Source organism: Emys orbicularis, chromosome 3, assembly GCF_028017835.1.
Source record: "Emys orbicularis isolate rEmyOrb1 chromosome 3, rEmyOrb1.hap1, whole genome shotgun sequence".
In the NCBI taxonomy this organism is placed as follows: domain Eukaryota; kingdom Metazoa; phylum Chordata; order Testudines; family Emydidae; genus Emys; species Emys orbicularis.
Window position 1 is genome coordinate 37,985,691 of NC_088685.1, and position 19,461 is coordinate 38,005,151.

The following is a 19,461-nucleotide window of genomic DNA, read 5'->3' on the forward strand; positions in this document are numbered from 1 at the left end:
TCCAGCGGATCAAAGCAAGTTCGATATAACGCGGTTTCACCTATAACGCAATAAGATTTTTTGGCTCCCGAGGACAGTGTTATATCGGGGTAGAGGTGTACCTATTTTAATACTTGTGCTGCTACTACTATGTAAATGAGCAAGTGTCCCGCTACTTACAGTACATCACTCCCTACCACTGATTTCTATGTAAGGGTGAAGAGTGGTATCTTCTGGCACTCTTTTATAGTAGATTGTTCTTTCATCCATTAGCTCACATCCTGTCTCAGAAACCTTTCTAGTTAGTCATTCTGGGGGCTCCTTGTAACAGCCTGGATAATAGCAGCTGAGTAGGTAGTAGCTTGAGATATATAGGCACATGACTGATATGTTGCTACCTGCATTCTGTATGGTATGTCTACATGTTGAATTTTTAGTCATTTTTAACATGCTGATCAGCATGATTTTAAGTTCTAGTAGAGTCAGGACACAAGTTTATGGCTGCAGCTAAGGTTAAACATGACGGAAAAACTGTGGGTCCAGGAACAAATCTTTATGTAGTGTATACAGTATTACAATCACGTTAGTTAGCATGTATAAAATCACACTAAAAATTCAAGTGCAGATATATCCTATGGGTTAAGTTTACCCCTATGCAGAGAGCCCATACACAGCTTTTGCCTTATTTTGGGGACTTAGATTGTAAACAGTTTAGATCAAGGATCATCTTTTTATGTTTGTTCAGAACATAAAAATGGGGCCTCAATACAGGGGTCCCTATGAGCTACTGTAATACAAATATACTTGATTGCCCTTCAACCTGTCCATTTTTGGATGGCCAATTTGCTGTAGGACTCATGGAAGAAGTGGATGTTGAAGAGAGATTTGAAGGAGGAAAGGATAGAAACTTACAGATCTGTTCAGGATGGACATTCCATGCATAATGTATCTATTTGAATGTGTGAAATAAATCAAAGCATATTTAAAAACTGTTGTTAAGGCAACGTTATGCTTGAGATTTTAACAATATAAAAGTCAATTTATTCCAAGCTATGCTTTTCTACATCCTCCCAAAACTTGGCCAGCTGACACAATCATGCTGGAGGGAAGGTGGAATTCTGCCTTCATTTACACTCAGGAAACCTCAGGATTGCCTGGGTATCACTAGGGGCAAAATTTAGCCATAAGGCATTAAAGTTAACACCATATATAGCTATTAAATATCCTAGATGTGTGCTGTATGGCTGAGATATGGGGAACTCTGAAGCTACTAAGCTGTATGCATGTAAAATCTCAACCATATTGCAACACTGACAATTTCTTGCATTTTGTAACCAGTTAATTTAAATAGATTCTGCAGTAATAATCAAATCCACTTTCTAAATTTTAAAATGTAATTAAATATTCTGTAAGTTTACCAACGATATCATTTGTTTAATGGCTCATTGAGTTTAGAGGTCTTACAGTCCAAGTTTCCTCAATAACACTGTTATCGGAATAAAGACTTCTGGTAATAAAAAACATAGAAAACATGCTGAAATGGCATTTGTGCAATAGGCAGTGAATCTGTGTTTAAAGTGATTTGTGTCGGGGGGCCTCTGGTTACATAATAGGAAAAAGAAAAGCTGGGTAATGAAAAAAACATTTTGCAGGCAATTTATCATACGCTTCAGAAGATCTTTAGTGTTTTGTTTTTTTAAAGTTTGATTCCCCAAGTAGGACACACTCGGATTCTCTGTTGCCCCCCTGCACCTTGTTGTAGTCCTTTACATTAGTGCCAAGTGAGTGTAAGATGCTACAAAATCAGAATGTTAGCCATTTACTCCCACTTTGCACTGGTACAAATTACTACAACAAAGTGCAGGGCGATGGTGAATCTGGTCCATAGTAGTTGGAGATAGCAAAGACCTATTCAGGCCTACGAAAAGTGCAGTTAATAGTTGCACGAGAGACCATATCAGATACTAAACTGATGCTGCACTTGATCTTAAGCAAAATGTCAAGAGAAGCTGTGTCCCACAATAATGTTATTTACACTGCATTGTAAATTGAGCTATTTAATTGGAATTGCTTTCTGCTATCTTCATGTCTACAAGGAAAATGTGTGGTAGAAATATATCCTGGTAACATAACTGTCTAGAAGAAATATTAAACATGGGAAAAGGGGATCAGGAAGGGAAGACTGTGCATATAATAAATTATACTGAAAACAGTATTCTCTTGGGTTTCACTCAACATCATCTTGGGCCAGATCCTCAACTGCTGTAAACTACACTGACTTCAATTGAGTAATGACAATATACTCAAGTTGAGGATCTGCCCCATAGTCTTTATATTACATCTAAAATTATAGCAATATGTTGTGCTTATCAAAAAGAGATATAAACTACCAATAAAGAGTCCTGTGGCACCTTATAGACTAACAGATGTATTGGAGCGTAAGTTTTCGTGGGTGAATACCCACTTCGTCTGACGCATGTCACCCACGAAAACTTATGCTCCAATACATCTGTTAGTCTATAAGGTGCCACAGGACTCTTTGTTGCTTTTTACAGATCCAGACTAACACGGCTACCCCTCTGATACTAAACTACCAATAGTTTTATCTCACTGTGCTAAAATACTTGCCAAAAACCCCCTAGGTGGCTCTTAAATAAGTGTTAGCAATGATATCTTATAACTAGTTTAACTGAATGCATGTCCTTCTTGGACTAGTTGGGTTCAGATTCAGCTGTGGAACACTGACCTTAAACCACAGAAGTCCTATATAGGTTTACTTTTTTTAAACTTTTGGAAGCATGGCTATCCATTGTATCAACATACCAATACCTTATGGGAGAAATAACAGCATTCTAGAATAATGGGCCAAAACACTTAGCCATACAGCTGTTAAAGTGCTGACAAAGTTTTCAAAAGTGATCAGTGATTATAGATATCTCAGTATTTGGCTGCCCAACTTGGACACCTCAAAGAGGTCTGATTTTCAGAGGTGAACACTTAGAACTTTCTGAAAATCAGGTCTCTTTAGGGTGCGCCTCAAGGTGGACATCTCAAAAAACAAAAAAACCCATCTTACTAACTACTTTTAAAAATGTAGACCTGTACTGTTTACAAGCACTGAAATATCACAGTGGTAGGTGTAGTATAAAAACCTGACTAGAAGATATGGTGTTGAACACTGGTAGCTCAAGACTGCACATTGTCCCAATGCAGTAATTCATGATGATAGGCTACTCCAACTGCTGCAAGAGAATCTTACTGAATCTTACTCCTGACCATTACTGTGCTTGAGCACAATGTATAGCTCTCTCTATTTGTCCTACTTAGACTGTTTTACAGATTAATAGAGTATCTGGATTGATTCTCTATCAAATAGGGATAAATTAAGGGACGGTAGTGGTTCTTCTGTTGATCCAGAGATCTCATTTGAAAGTACAGGGTTTTAAATACTGGATTAAAAAATGAAAATCAACTGTGAGTGCACAAATATGAGGAACTGAGTTTATTGGCTTTGGAGGGTGGGACATATACACTAGAAGATGCTGAAAGCGAATCTGCATTCAGGATTTAACTTTTATGATAAATGTTACTTCTACAAACAACGAGAAGTCCTTGTGGCACCTTAGAGACTAACAAATTTATTTGGGCATAAGCTTTCGTGGGCTAGAACCCACTTCATCGGATGCATGAAGTGAAAAATACAGGAGCAGGTATAAATACATGATAGGATGGGGGTTGCTTTACCAAGTGTGAGGTCAATCTAACGAGATAAATAAATTAACAGCAGGACACCAAGGGAGGAAAAATAACTTTTGAAGTGGTAAGAGAGTGGCCCATTATAGACAGTTGACAAGAAGGTGTGAGTAACAGTAGTGAGAAATTAGTATTGGGAAAATTAAGTTTATGTTTTGTAATGACCCAACCACTCCCAGTCTTTATTCAGGCCTAATCTGATGGTACCCAGTTTGCAAATTAATTCCAGTTCTGCAGCTTCACGTTGGAGTCTGTTTTTGAAGTTTTTTTGTTGAAGAATTGCCACTTTTAGGTAGGTTTTTGAGTGACCAGAGAGACTGAAGTGTTCTCCTACTGGTTTTTGAATGTTATGATTCCTGATGTCAGATTTGTGTCCATTTATTCTTTTGCATAGAGACTGTCCGGTTTGGCCAATGTACATGGCAGAGGGGCATTGCTGGCACATGATGGCATATATCACATTGGTAGATGTGCAGGTGAACCTAAACTTAATTTCCCCAATACTAATTTCTCCCTACCGTTACTCACACCTTCTTGTCAACTGTCTGTAATGGGCTACTCTTTTACCACTTCAAAAGTTATTTTTCCTCCCTTGGTATCCTGCTGTTAATTGATTTATCTAGTTAGACTGACCTCACACTTGGTAAAGCAACCCTCATCCTTTCATGTAACTATACCTGCTCCTGTATTTTTCACTTCATGCATCCGATGAAGTAGGTTCTAGCCCACGAAAGCTTATGCCCAAATAAATTTGTTAGTCTCTAAGGTGCCACAAGGACTCCTCGTTGTTTTTGCTGATACAGACTAACACAGCTACCACTCTGAAACCTGCTACTTGTACAGACATCCTCTGGAACCCTTAGCCATGTTGAAACTTGATAATGTCATGTTTCTCCCCTAATCTCCCCCAAAAAATTTATAATAATAACCAACAATAATAACCATCAAGACAAGTCAGCTCAAACGTGTCACTCCTAAAAAAAGGAATCCATCTGAGTAAATGTGATTGTGGATACTACAGTTAGGAATAACCGTAAATAGTAACAGACCTGCAGAGATGAAGCTGGCTACAGATCAGCACAAAATCCCAATAGTGACAGGAAAGGATTATTGTTCCAGACCGTGTAGATAGTGTAGTAATTCTGCCATATGTTCATAATTAAAGAGATTTTATTTCATTTCATTCATAAGAGGAACATTTACATATTAGCGAGAGTATGTACAATTTTAAAAATTAGCCTTTCATAAAAAAAATTGGTAGATGAAAACAAACTATCCTAACTTGAGACACTGAGTGTTAAAGCTATCACCCTCTTTGACAGCTACAGCCTCAAGCAGCGCTTGCTTCTTCTGCATACTGCGGGATGACTCTAATTCATACATAGTTGTCAAATTGAAAAGAACACTCTCATGTAGGTAGTGTTTAGGGTCCTGCTGAACCATTCCTTCTAACTGCCGAAGGGAATCCTTCAACTTTCCCAGATAAAGCAAACAAACAGCCGCATTGTTATTAGCCTAGAGAAAAAGATTATAAATATATATTGAGTCTGGAGTCAAACCAAATTTAATAAATCTTTACTTGTGTGTGTGTGTGTGTGTGTGTGTGTGTGTGTGTGTGTGTGTGTGTGTGTGTGTGCAAATAATTGCAATTGTTGAAATGTATTATTTATCCTACAATTCAATTCTTTTATCCTTGGCATTGTGAGCTTGGTTACTTTCAGTGTCTATCCCATAACAAAAACTGGCTGACCTCCAACATCTGAAGTTCTAAAAGATAGAAGAATCCAAGCTAGAATTCAGATTGGTAAAGGGACTCGATAGATAATGTTAAAAGCGAGCTGAAAGTGGTTTCAGATACCACACTTGTCCTTGAATCCTCCTGCCAATTATTCTAGTTTTACACTTACATATTCCTATTTTTAAAAATGTCCTTCTCTCCCCTGCAGCTACATGAAACACAGATGCAAACAGGGGAAACTGATTTACTGAAACTGACTTAAGTCAATGGGTAGATTCACTAGCTAGGGCAGTCCAAATAAATCCCAAATGCTCATCTGGTTCCATATCCTGTTCATCAGAGCAGAATTTATTAAGTAACAGAAGGTACAAAGGAGACAAAAGTAATATGAAATGCTTAGCAATGGAGACTTTCACACTTTCTGAAAGCTGGGGACATGATCCTCTTCCCTAAGTAGCTCTGGCAGATCTTCCACAAATGAGGGTAAGCTGTCTCTATTTATAGCAGGTGGCGTTTGTAGCCTGAAGTCACATGACTCCAAGCATGTGCTCCCTGAACTTGGTTCCCTCAGTCTTAAAGGGGCCTGGGAACATGGCACTGGGGACACATGCTTATGCCCAAGGATCAGCATACTGATACATCCCTATAATCGGACAGCTGCCAAATATACAAGTAAACAAGATTTAAAAAATTGACAATTCTTCTGTAATGTCTTTCAGTGATAAGAATTTCAGGCTCTGATTTACAGCTGGCTATATATGGGCAGGCCCATGTACATACACAGATGCAGTTGCATGATCAGGAGCCTTTAGTGTTATTTCTAGAAATAGTAATTAAAATGGGTTAAAAAAAGTGTGATTTTTCAAGCTGATAGTGTCCCTTTAATACTATCTGATGACAAATTATTTCCTCATATGTTGGCAATTGCCATTTTGTTTTCCATTATGTACCTCTAACAAAACAAAGCCAATATATAAAAGCCCTCATAAAGCCCCCGTAACATGTAACCCATTGCAATGCATACAGTAAACAATCAGGCTCTTCAGGTAAACTGGTCCTGCCTTCCCCTACCCATCCCTTTGTTTTTATTTGTATCTTATCTTTATGTATAGAGAAAGCTCTTTGGAGCATGGACAATATCTCATTTTTCTATAAAGTTCCAAGCACCTTTTGGGTGCTATCTAAATCTAAGGGATAAGCTATGGCAGAACCACTCAGGTGTCAATTCAATGTAGCAAATCGGGAGTCTTACCACAGCATTTGCAGGGTCAATCCTTAAAATTTCCGTGAAGGCTCTGTGAGCTTCTGCAAAGTTATTCTGACCAAGATGGAGAAATGCTCTAGAAAGTAAGTGACATGTGAGTCAGTTAGCCTGAAAAACCCAAGGTGATAATACATTTCAAATGGAACTGAGACCACTTTTTATTTTCCCTATTATAGATGTGAGAGTTTTTGACATTTGCTCTTCACAGTGTAATCGTGAGCCAGCTGTGAGACACCAATTTACAGACAAATGAAGTGACACTTCAGATCACTGGCCACTTCAGATATTCTGCCACCAAAGCAATGCTTTTCTATATTTGTTATTAAAATGCAGACAGTCTTCCTAAAATAATTTCTCTATGAAACTACAAGTGTTATATCTGTTTCCAGAACACACTTGTAGTAGTATTTTACTTGTCAAAACATATTTAGCCAATATGATAAACACCAAAAACTGAGGACTCCATCATGCAGTCTGATTTACTAGTGCATATCTTGGCATCCGTTTGAAGCTAACAAGTGTTGGGTCTGCACTAGCGAATCTATTTGCAGGATCAGAATCCAAAAGAGCTTCTTTGTTCCTAAAAGTATAGATTAAAAAAATAGGGTAAAATATGCAATGCTTCGAAGAATGAGAAATAACTTTGTAAAATCAACTCTTGTAACTAAAGAGTTTCAAGCCAGGATAAGATGACTACACCAAGTAATACAGATCTCATGGGTGTACATGCCATTCAGTCTCACTTCTGACAGATGTAGTTACATAAAAGAGAGCAAGAAAGAGAAAGAGATACTCTCAAGGGTACTTTAAAACTCACAATGCACATTTTACAAAATCATATTTTTAAGTTTCATTTAGCTCTTAAATTATCTACCTGTTCATTAAAACCATAATTTGGTACTGTAGTCCATCCCATTTCTGACTCATTTTCTCAACATCTTGAAAATATTTTTCTGCAGTTTTTATATCTCCAATCTGGATGACAAAAATCACAAGAAAGTTAGGACAATGCATGAGAAAGACCCATTCAAATGATATCTTCATGGGACATCCTTCCACAAAGAACCAAAATGTGAAAACATATGAAGTATTAAAGTAACTGACCTCATAATTCTACCTCTCTGATTAGTCATTATTCACTGTGAATGGACTAAAGCCATTATCAAGGCAGAGTTTTACAATTCCTCATTAAGCTCACAGAAGTGAATAACAAAAACTACATACAGCGTCCTCTTCCCTAAGGCGCTGGTTCTTAAACTGGGCTCAGTGGAACATTAGAATATTATGTAGTGGTGGCTTTGTCTCCTCATTTCTAGCTGCTTTGACAGGTGTCCAGGGTCTCCATTGTAAAGAAAACCCCAGAGGTTTGCAAAACTAGCTGGAAATGAGAAGACAGCAGAGCTACCTCCAATAGCTACTACACAAGAGAGGAAACAGGATCACTCTTCAAAGCCAGGAGTCGCCAATCATAAGCGAGATGGAGCATGGTAGCCAGGTAGCTTGTGGAAGACCCATTCTTCAGATGACTACACCACCTATGACCAGAGGAGACCTATTCCCCTCCCGAGCAATCACCCCACAGCCATAGACCACAGAACGACCCCCCGCCACTGCTGCTACTGAGAGAAAAATACCAGGTAGAGAAGCCACTTAGAAGAGTCTCAGTGAGGTACTGAGGAAGGGGTAAGGTGGTGGATTCTGAAGTATTGGGCTAGATGATAAAGAGGGTGCATGGGTGGAAGGAGTGATGGATTTGGGAACTGTCAGAAAACAGAACTGAATTTTTTTGGGAGGGTGGTCAAGGTATGAAGTGAATCAAATGTCACATAGTTTTTAAGTTATGAGTGACTATTTTAGGAAATAAGCTTTTCTTCTCTTTTAGCAAAAATATGGTAGTTTACAAAACTTATCATGAACAATTCTTATTTCTTAACTGTATCTCAACATTCAAGTCTCTGAATAATATGCAATTACTATACATAAACTATTAATTCTTAAGTGCCTTTACTCCATTAAACAAATGGAAAGTATTTATCCCTTTTGCTTTTCCAGGATATTTGACATACAAGAATCAGTTTAAATTAGTGCTGGAATTTTAACCATTTAAAATTACTTCCCCGCCACTGGATTTTATTTAATTAATTTAGGAATTGCAGTCACTTTTTCTGAACTAATTTAACTATTAGGATTATTAATGCTTCCAAATTAACATGAAAACCCTCTTGTTAGTCTCAAATAATCAAACCCACGGTTAATATTCCTCCAATGTAATCTGTACTGACTAACTGTGGTTTCTGTTAGTTTGAAAAACAGGATTATTTTTCAGAAAAAAATTTAGGGGCTATTTTTAAGTCCCCTTTGCTGTAATCTATTGCAGAGACTAGGGTTAAAATAGTCACAGAACAACATAAAAGCACTGGTTTGTAAATTAGACAGTAATTTCACTTTTCAAGTCCTTTGATGGAGTTATTCAAATAGCAAATAAGGGTCAGCTAGCAAGCAGATTCAGAGTACTTTAGGAGCACAAAATGAAATACTGAAGACCAAACCATCTTCATTGTTTCTTCCTAACCTATCAGTCTGAATTTGTCTCTGATGTGTCTCAAGTGGTTGCTGACAACTTTCCTCACATTACCTCTTAAAGCATCTCGGGGATAGACTGTGGCCTTTTCTGCTTTTTCCAAATCTCTTCCCTCATTTAGTATTTATATGATGGTAGCTACTGAAGGCCTCATTCAAAATCAGGGCTCCACTGTGCTAGGTGCTCTATGAATACATGGGAAGACATGATTCCTGCCCTAAGACGCTCATAATGAATTAAAGATAAGTGACATTTGGAAGGTGAAGGATATAGGTAACATCAAACAGAAAACACCACACACACTATTTTGTATACTTAAAAAGAAAATTAAAAACCCTTCAACTATACCTCACAGCCCCTGAAAGAATACATTCTCGTAGGCATTATAGAAGAATTGGCTCTTGTGAGAAATTTGAAGTAAGAGAGGATACTGTCGGAGAATAACAGAGTTCTCACTTTTTGTTTGGGTACAGCAAGTCAGATGCTTTATTAACTCTCACAATTGCACAGAGGGAGAGAGCTAAGCAGGTCTCTCTACAGGTAAACAATTACAGCAAACCTTTATACCTTTCATTACAGACAATAATAAGCAACAGCTGCATTTTGTTTATACATAGGCCATCTTGATATCTTATTTTTCTCACTTGTTTTGATTCTAGCCAACATACAATATTTTCTACACATTATCTACACAAGGTCGCAACAACTTCTCACACAGTTCTTTCCCACTCGCCTCACACAATCCTCGCTTCTACAAATCTCGCGTTATTAGGATTACAGTTAGCCTGACTCTTGCTAACGAACTGTTATGCATTGCAGTTCCTTCCTGTCAGTTCTTTCTCTGCTTCCACAATACAAAACTTGGCTTATCCTTATGCCAATGTTATGTCTCCCAAGACTCCACCCTCCACTTCATATTCATAGCACTTCTTCACTAGTCACATCTAGTAATTCACCATTGCGTTACTTCACACTTAGGAGTTGAATTCTACTCCCAAAATACCTTTGGTACTTTCATAAATGGGTAAAATCTGGCTCATTGTGCCTCTTCTGGTTGCAATTCATGGCTAGCAGAACAGTTTGAGACTACCTGTACTTGGGAATCACTTGGCACCATTTTTCTGAGAAAGTATGAGGCTTGAGTTCTGAAAAGCTCCCTTTGCCTTTCCCCTCAGTTTTTGCAAAAGGTTTTGTCTTCTTCTCATGGAGTTTGCCTGTTCTAGAGTTCAAACATGCTACACAGCTGTCGCCTACACATGCTGGCTCCCAACTCCTCTTTGCTGCACCTCTCTCTCTCTCTCTCTCTCTCTCTGAGTTCACACCCCTCTTAGTTTTGTTTACATGCTCAGTGACAACTTCTTTTGACATCAAATTCCTGTATCAGGTGCTTAGCACTCTCCAGATGGAATTTGTTGCTATTAAATTTCAGTCCAGTCTACCCTCTCTCAATGAGGTTTTATACTTATTTTCATAAACACGCAATTTGAATTCTTCTTTTATTCTTATATTTAAAGCTACCAAATAAAAACAGGAGATATTGCCAAGCAATAAAGACATTTTCCCTGATGCACCAGGCCAAAGAACTATTTGCATTTAGAAGGGGTGTTTTCATTAGCTATTGTCCAGGGTTATGTAAGCAAGCCAACAGGCACCTCATACTTTATTTTCCATTCTGCTACGCTATGAGGAAAGGTCCAGTTCTGGCAGTAAAACCACTAATTCGAATAATCCCGTGTCATAGCCAACCACCAACGAGGATGACAACTGGACAGGATTCCCTTCAGAGCCTGTTAACACCACTCTTTAAATTGGATGGACAGACTGTTCTTCAGAGACATGGGGCAGTCTACGCCCACTCTCTCGAGGTTGAGAGTGTTAATGCAGTCACTGATGTATCAGAGAGAAAGACTCCAGGAGCAGGAAGTGATCTCTGCTTTGTCACATGACAGTGCCAAGTAAAGCAACCAGGCTGGCTGATTGATTTTTCTATTATGACCCAGAATTATCAATTATGTGAATTTTGAGTAGCTTTATTCATAGTTATACCTTTCTTTAACACACATAATTAGTAGAAGTTGTCTATTTAGGTAATAATTAATGTACTTTTATATTTCTCAATTTTATAGGAATTTCACTTTAACGTTCAGATCAATTCTGATTCAGAATAAAACCTTCAACCACCACCACATTTCTACTGAATAATCAACTACGTTGAAATAAAATCCTTGCTAGAAAAATTGAAAATTCCATAATTGGATTTGTTTGAATGACAACTTATATGATTTCAAACGAACAATAATAATGTAATTATCTTTCATCCAAGTAAAAAGAAACCCCAAATAGAATAGTTTAATTTTCTAGCCTTAGCACCACAGACAAGAAGAAAGTTTATAAATAATTATATCATTTAAGCACTTATTTTCTTTATTAATAAAAGAGAAAGTCTGAAGTGTTTAACATTAGGGAATGTTACAAACCCATTCTTTATGGATTTGTGGGATACAAAATAGGACTTAAATTTTCATCAGATTACTATGTAGCATAGTAATAACAGATCATTTTTTGAAAAACAATGTAATATTCCAACAGTATTTAATAGATTTAATAGATTTAATAATAATTTAATAGACTACACAGCCATACGCACACTCTTTGTACACATGAAACACTGCTGGCTTTTCTCTCCACAATGGAAATAAAGCCATGGCAAAAGGAAGGTGAGGAAATTCTCACATGGCTTTTGGATTAAGCTATTTAGGGAGCAGTTTGATTAAACACCAGAAGTCTGTATGTGTTTGAAGAAGAGGGAAATTAGATTTGGGGTGAAATCCTGGCCCCATTAAAGTCTGTGGGAGTTTTGCTATAGACTCTAGTGGGATCAGGATCTCACCCTTTGAACCGATATAATTACTAGGTATAATTTCCATAGCGTCATCTTTGTTAGATAATGTAATTAAGTTTGATTCACCACTGTAAATACTTTACATTTTCTAATCTAGTCAAATGTTTCATGGTAGAAACTCTGTTTTATCTTATTTTAAAGCCTCTACTACATTTGGGTTGCCATAAATATGCCTAATGAGAATAACAACAGAGTTTTAAAAACAGCAATTACTCATTACATTACTGTCAACAACATTACTTAGCATATTCAGAATAACATATATACCTGAAGAAAAATCCTTCCAATTCCACTCAACAGCTGAGGTTCCTGTTCTGGGTAATATTTGATGACTGTGTGATATGCATCTACAGCAAGCACATAGTCCTAAGGGGGAAAAAAGCACACGACTAGATTTTTAAGCTCAGCATTCACTCATTGTTTTATGTACGCTGTTTTTAAAAAGTTGTGCGAGCTGTAAACAGATATTAATGAGAACAGGTACAGAATTAAAATCATTGCAAATGTTTAATGTTAATGGAATTTCCTCGCAACATGGTAGTGCTAGCTGCTGGCTATTCTAACCTTCTGACTATTCAGTTCTATTGGAAATGTACACTATAGCCAGAGATAAAGTGGCAGATTTTTCCTTACATTTTTTTCCCCAACTGGATCACGTCTCTCCCCAGCAAAATTACCAACAGAACCTGACCATTTACTCTTCAGCTTCCAATAATGTTTTAGGGTGGCATTTTCAAAAGCACCTAAGTGAGTTAAGAGCACAAGTGCCATTTAGTCTAAATCAATGGCGATTCTGCACCCAAGTGACTTAGGCACTTCTGAAAATTCCATGTGTAAATTGTAATACAAGGACTTCTAGTGCGATGCTCAGAATCAAAACCATATCAGAGACTAAAGGGTACAGCCTGCTCTTTCCAGGCTGTACACAAGCATCTTAAGATAGCTGGCATACACTCTGTCTAGTAGCCTACCATTTTGTTTTGTTTTGCCTCTTGAAGGTGCTCTAAACTCTGCAAGTTTTAATGCTGAAAAGAAACAGGGGTCACTTTCCCCCCTAACTTACTTGGAAAAAATGCCGCAGGCATTTCTTCTGCCTTCTCCTCTACTCCATAACTGAAGGGACATAATGTGAACTTTGTTATGTTTTCTTAAGGCTATATTTAAAATGACTAAGCCCTTCCTATTTCTGACCCAGATCACCACCTGTAATTATCCAATTTTGCAGTAACAAAAATCAAAGAGATCTTCAATTGCAAACAATTTGCAAACTGTGACTATAATTCATTAACAATGATAAATGTATAATATTTAATAACTGACATATTTAGAGCTCTTGTTGTCACTCTGATGCACCATGTCATACTAAATGTTACTGTATCAATATTGGCTACCCCAGAAGTTCAAAAATCCAACAGACTGACCCTAAAAGAGTCAGGAGGTTTTATTTGGTCTGCCCTCTTTTGAACTCCCCCTTCCATCAATGTGTGGGTGATATTTACACTGTTGAGAACTCTCACAAATGTTAAAACTGGAGTGAGCACATGTGGATACAGGTTAACACTACTCAAGTGCTGCTAGACTGCCTTCCCACAATTCTTCCCCCACCTCCACTATCCAGATAGGGCAAAAAAGTTCTCCCACAAATCAATGGGAAATAATTCATAGAGCAGTTCAACTTATTGCAGTGCTAAGAATCATGGGATGTGTACCCAGAAGTCTTTGTGCCCCATATGAGTGAATGCAGCCACTGGAATATTATTTTGCATTGTGGCTGCTCCACCTTGAGCTATGCTAACTTCAGAGGAATAACTTGAAGGTAGAGAACTTGAGTTAACTCTTCAGTGAAGAGACAAAGCAGTCTGTCACTTCATATGTCTAAAGGGACAATTACACATAATAAAAATGCAACAGTAAAACAAATGGGATGTTATACTAATTCACTTTTAAATGCGATGTTTTACAACATAAAATAATTCCAATAATTACTCTGCGGTCATTACTCTAACTTTTATACATATATATAGTTTTTCACCCCACATGGGTAGGAGCAGGGTTGGAAACCACAATCCAAAGCATAGACCTCCTCCACTTCAGCTAAAAGAGTAAGTGGTAGGAGGAAAGCATGCTGTTATGTGTATGAGGACTAGCCCATATAGGGAGACACCACACACACAGTTAGTGGGTTACAGAAATGGAAGGCTGGACATCAGGATAACTGGTTTGTATTCCTGGTTCTGGGAGCAGATTGTGGCGTAGCGGTTACAGAGAGCATAACCTAATGAAACAATGCCCCTGCTTGAGACATATGTAGGGTTATTCTGGGTGTAAAAGGGTGAGTTGCTAACACTTCAGCTAAAGAACCATACCTCTTTGCATGAATGCAGTAGCAGAGTCATTAATCTGTGTGGTTTACCCACTACACTATGGCACAGAGCCACACTGCACTAGTGTTAGTTACACAAGCATCTGATTTGACAGGTTCCTTCTGGAAGACTATGTTGCAAAATGGATAAACTTAGCTCTGTTATATTAGAGACCTGTGTTTCATTCTCAGCTCTGCCTGAAGCGGGCTTGTGTAAGCTCCCAGTTATTGGTGCAAATTATGAAGGACAGTTACCTTCCCATATGATATGAAATCTTGGCTTATAATAAGGGTTGAGAAGGGTATAGAAACGTTAACAGCAGTCACTGGAAACGTTAGGACTAGAACTCATAATCTTGGGGCTTAAAAGGTTCATGCACCTTCCACTAAACTATAAAACATAAGTAGGGAGTTCTCTCTCTCACACATTGCTTCCTAAAAAAAATCACATGAAGGCTGAAGATTTTTGCATCATCATGAAAATGCCTGCAGAATAATTAAAGCAAGAGAGAGGACAATTTATGCTGTCTCTGTCTTTTAAATCAGAACAGAATCCAAATCAGAAGAGAGTCCTTAAACATCAACTCTTGCGTCACTAGTATAGATTGCTGTCTTCCCTTCCTCCTCCACATCGTTTTAATTGCAGTAGACCCAGATTCCCCCCCCCCCCCCGCAATAAAAAATCTCTTCTGGTTTTGGTTCTACTAGCAGCAAGCTATCCAAAAGTGGGTACAATTCTGAATAAATATGTTCTTATGTTCTTTATATGTTTTAAAATATAGCACTTGCTTTTAATTAGAGTGCATCTATATTATACATAGGGATGTTATTTAAGAGTTTATTTTTCAGTGAGTTAACGAATTTGGTAAGACTGCAAAAGTTTGGGATGGAACTTTTTAAAAATTAAAATGTTTCAGGTTGAATTAGTAAAAATGCAATGCAGTTTTGGTTTTTTTTGCAATCAATCAGATTGCTGAAAGGAGGTAATGCACAGCATCAGTTGGATCTGGAATGAATGCTCCCTCATGCTGCTGCATTCAGTAGTCTAGATATGATGAAGACAGGAGAAAGATAATTCCATATCTGAGGAAGAACGGTCAAGTGGTTAGAGCAGTGGTTTTCAAACTGCGGGTTGCGACCCAGTACTGGGTTGTGGAATATAAGGCACTGGGTTGCGGCGGCTCTGGTCAGCACTGCCCACCGGGCTGTTAAAAGACCCGTCGTCAGTGCTGTTCAGCTAAGGCAGGCTAGTCCCTACCTGTTCTGACACCGCGCTGAACCCTGGAAGCGGCCAGCAGCAGGTCCGACTCCTAAGCGGGGGGACCACAGAGCTCTACGTGCTGCCCCCACCCCGAGCATCGGCTCCGCACTCCCATTGGCTGGGAACCGGCCAATGGGAGCTGGGGGGCGGTGCTTGTGGGTGAGAGCCACATGGAGCCACTTGCGCACCTCTGCCTAGGAGCCGGACCTGCTGCTGGCCGCTTCTGGGGCGCAGCGCGGTCCGTGGTGCCAGGACAGGCAGGAAGCCTGCCTTAGCACCCCAGCTGCGCTGCTGACTGGGAGATGCCTGAGGTAAGCCCGTGCCCCAACACTGCGCACCAATCTCCTGCCCCAACCCTGAGCCCCCCCACAAACCCAGAGCCCCTTCCTGCACCCCAAACCCCTCATCCCTGGCCCCACCCCAGAGCCTGCACCCCCAGCCCAGAGCCCTGACCCCCTCCTGCACCCCAACCACCTGCCTCAGCCCTGAGCCCCTCCCACACCCCAAACCCCTCATCCCCAGCTTCATTGGGTCGCAGGCATCAACAGTTTTCTTCAACTGGGTAGCCAGAAGAAAAGTTTGAAAACCACTGGGTTAGAGGACTAGCCTTAGGTAAAGGAGACCCAGGTTCAATTCTCTGTTCCACCACAGGTTTCCTGTGTGATCTTGGGTCACTTCTCTGTGCCTCAAATCACCACCTGTAAAATAGTATTCTTTTCTACCTAACAGGGCTATTAATGAGGTGCTCATAGACTGTGGTAATATGGCCATGTAAGTACAAAACTCCATGGGTCACGTAAGTTTTCCTTTCAGGATGGTCAAGAAGAATGACACTGAGGGGAATTTACTGGGTTTAATCTTTAAGGCTGGGTTTATTAAAAGAGCCCAAAGGTGTTAGGCACCCAACTCCCATGGAAACTAATTATTTTAGGCTCCTTTGACAATCCTAGCCTTAAAGACAATCTATAATTATATTTCAACAAATACTAGTTAACTTTTTTGGCCAAAGGAAAAGGTTAATAAAATTTACAGCTGGAAATTAGTCAATGTTTTTTACACCAAGGTTACAGGGAATATTATTATAGTTCAGTAAATAACTATTATTATTATCATCATCATCATCATCATCACCACTCTACCCAACAGCACAAATGATTCAAGTAACAAACAGTACTTCAGAATCAACACAGAATTATATCCCAATATAATATATTGTCACTAGATGGCGATAGATTGCACTGACTCAGTTCAGGAGAAACCCAGAATTTGTTTGTTTATTCTATTCATTACACCGGAAAACAAAAAGCTTCAAAACTGAATGATATATTTTACAATGAATACTCCTCTAGAAATATATTACATACAACTGATATCTCTTACAGATATCTGAAGCTTTGTGTAATTAATTTCCTCAAAAAATGCTTATCCTCAAGAAAGACCACGTTTAAAAATCATTATTTAAAGAAATAATTTGTTATCAATTAAAGCAGAAGGCAGAGATGAATATCTGAGAATTGTTTGTTATTAAGACTGTTTTAACATTTGGGAACATTTAAAGGAAAAAATAAAGAAGAAGCCAATTTACCCGTCAGAGGATTTGTGGCATATACAGTACAGATTATCTTCACATTTTGTCCTTATTTTAACTGCAATATGACTTATGTTTGAAAATTGCTCTTAAAAGATTCTGACTCTTATAAGGCAGTTCTTGAAAATTATGTGCATCATGGGAAGGTACATGCAACATATTCAAGGACAAGTTTAATACAGGTAATGGCTATGTTGGGGGTTCAATAGCAACATGTATTGTTATGTGGGAAATCTGAAAATTCTGGAAATAATCTTGGAATTCTAGTTTCCTAGATTGAGAGTTATAATACAGATTGTGAATACACTTGGTTTTGAGAAATGCAGGAAGGAGAATGAGTTGCAGTTCTCTTGAAGCAACCTTGTCAGAAACACTGATGACTGGCTTAGAGGTTGGAGTTCATGCCACTACTGAAGTGAGAAGAAAATACCACAAAAAGGACGAAAGGGGAACAGAAGCAGAAATGGGATATAGAAGCAGAAAAGAAGAGGAGAGCAGAAGTGACTAAAGGAGATATAAGGCGCTTAGGGGAAAAAATCAGTATAGTTAAAAGCAAAGTTACTGTATAACTAGTTGGAAGCCTGCAGTGTTTGTTAACTATATTTCTTTAACTGGATATTTTTATACTCCAGTTATAGATTTAAGTTTGGGATGGAGACTCGGTATTTAATTTTTTTCCTACCTGCATTTCAAAAAGGAGAGTTTCCTGAAAACTGACCGTGTCTCAGGATTCTGATTCAAAACAAAGACTTGTTTGCTTTAAAGACAGAATGGGGCTTCCTTCTGACCACCCTGATTTGCTGTGCTGTTGTATTTACATAAGAGGGAATAGTGCTGATCTCACTCTAACTATTCTGAATATATATTTCCATCTCCTGGGATCCTCCTAAGAGCAAAATGCTGAATTTTAAGGCAGCCTCTGGGCAACTGACGCTTTCATACCTGTACATTATTTGAGATATTATTTCAGTGTTAAAAACATCAAGAAAACAAGGCTTACAAGTAGCTTATTCAGCTTTATGGAAAGCCAGGTTCAGGAATGAGGTTGGGCAACTAGGATCATAAGAACGGCCATACTGGGTCAGACCAATGGTCCATCTGGCCCAGTATCCTGTCTTCCGACAGTGGCCAATGCCAGATGCTTCAGAAGGAATGAACAGAACAGGCAATTGTCAAGGTATCCACCCCCCTGTTGTCCACTCCCAACTTCTGGCAGTCAGTCAGAGGCTAAGGAAGCCCAGAGCATGGGGTTGCATCCCTGACCATCTTGGCTAATACCCATAGACGGACCTATCCTCCATGAACTTATCTAATTCTTTTTTGAACCCTGTTATAGTTTTGGCCTTCTCAACACCCTAACCCTGTAACAGGGTTCAACGCTAGGAATATGGAGAAGTTCAGAGCCTGGTCTGTGAGAGGTTATAGTGTGGACAGTGTTGCTCTGGGGTTTTGATGCTAATTAATCCATAAAGTAGCTTTAAGATCTGGGTTGAGGCAGTCCATTGCTCTTGCCACAAGCTTAGCACAGGGGCATCCCTATTCCCATGGCAATGAGGTCTACTTTGGAAGCAGTTTGTTGTTCCCTCTTTCTGAATGCAAGGAGAAGCTGCTGCACAAAATGGAGTAGGATGGCTTACAGGAGGGGGGAAAAAAAACAGGCAAAAAATAGACAACTCCTCTCTGACTGTTCCTTCCATTGCAGCTATAGGAGACTAAAAACTCCAGGGTCAGAATCTTGTTGCACAGACATATGGACAAGCCAGAAGATGTATTTGGATGCTTCGAGTCTTTGTCACACACAAAGCCTACAGTATCATTACTGTGTGCTACTAGAGTAACATTCCTAGTACAGAGTTTGAGAAAGACAGAGAGAGCATATAATTGGTTTTAATTACAGTATTTAGTTAAGTGTTTGAAAAATTCAATTTAAAAATGCAAATTCTGTATTGTTATTGCATGTGCTCTGAAATGATTTCAAAAGAAATAAGTGTAGATATGGTCCTAAAGAATATTGCTGCAAGTGGTTATCTATT

At 38.7% G+C, this 19,461-nt stretch overlaps 1 protein-coding gene across 1 annotated transcript in view; it reads right to left on the reverse strand.

The window, feature by feature from the left end:
• Positions 1–4,884: 4,884 nt before the first annotated feature.
• TRAPPC12 (trafficking protein particle complex subunit 12) overlaps positions 4,885–19,461 on the reverse strand; it is a 91,445-nt gene continuing 76,868 nt past the window's right edge. The window contains exons 9-12 of the mRNA XM_065401246.1: positions 12,485–12,583; positions 7,609–7,709; positions 6,723–6,810; positions 4,885–5,247 (exon numbers count right to left, since the gene is read on the reverse strand). Of these exons, the coding sequence (XP_065257318.1) occupies positions 5,005–5,247; positions 6,723–6,810; positions 7,609–7,709; positions 12,485–12,583 (531 nt within the window). The 3' untranslated portion in view covers positions 4,885–5,004. The remainder of the gene's footprint in view (positions 5,248–6,722; positions 6,811–7,608; positions 7,710–12,484; positions 12,584–19,461) is intronic.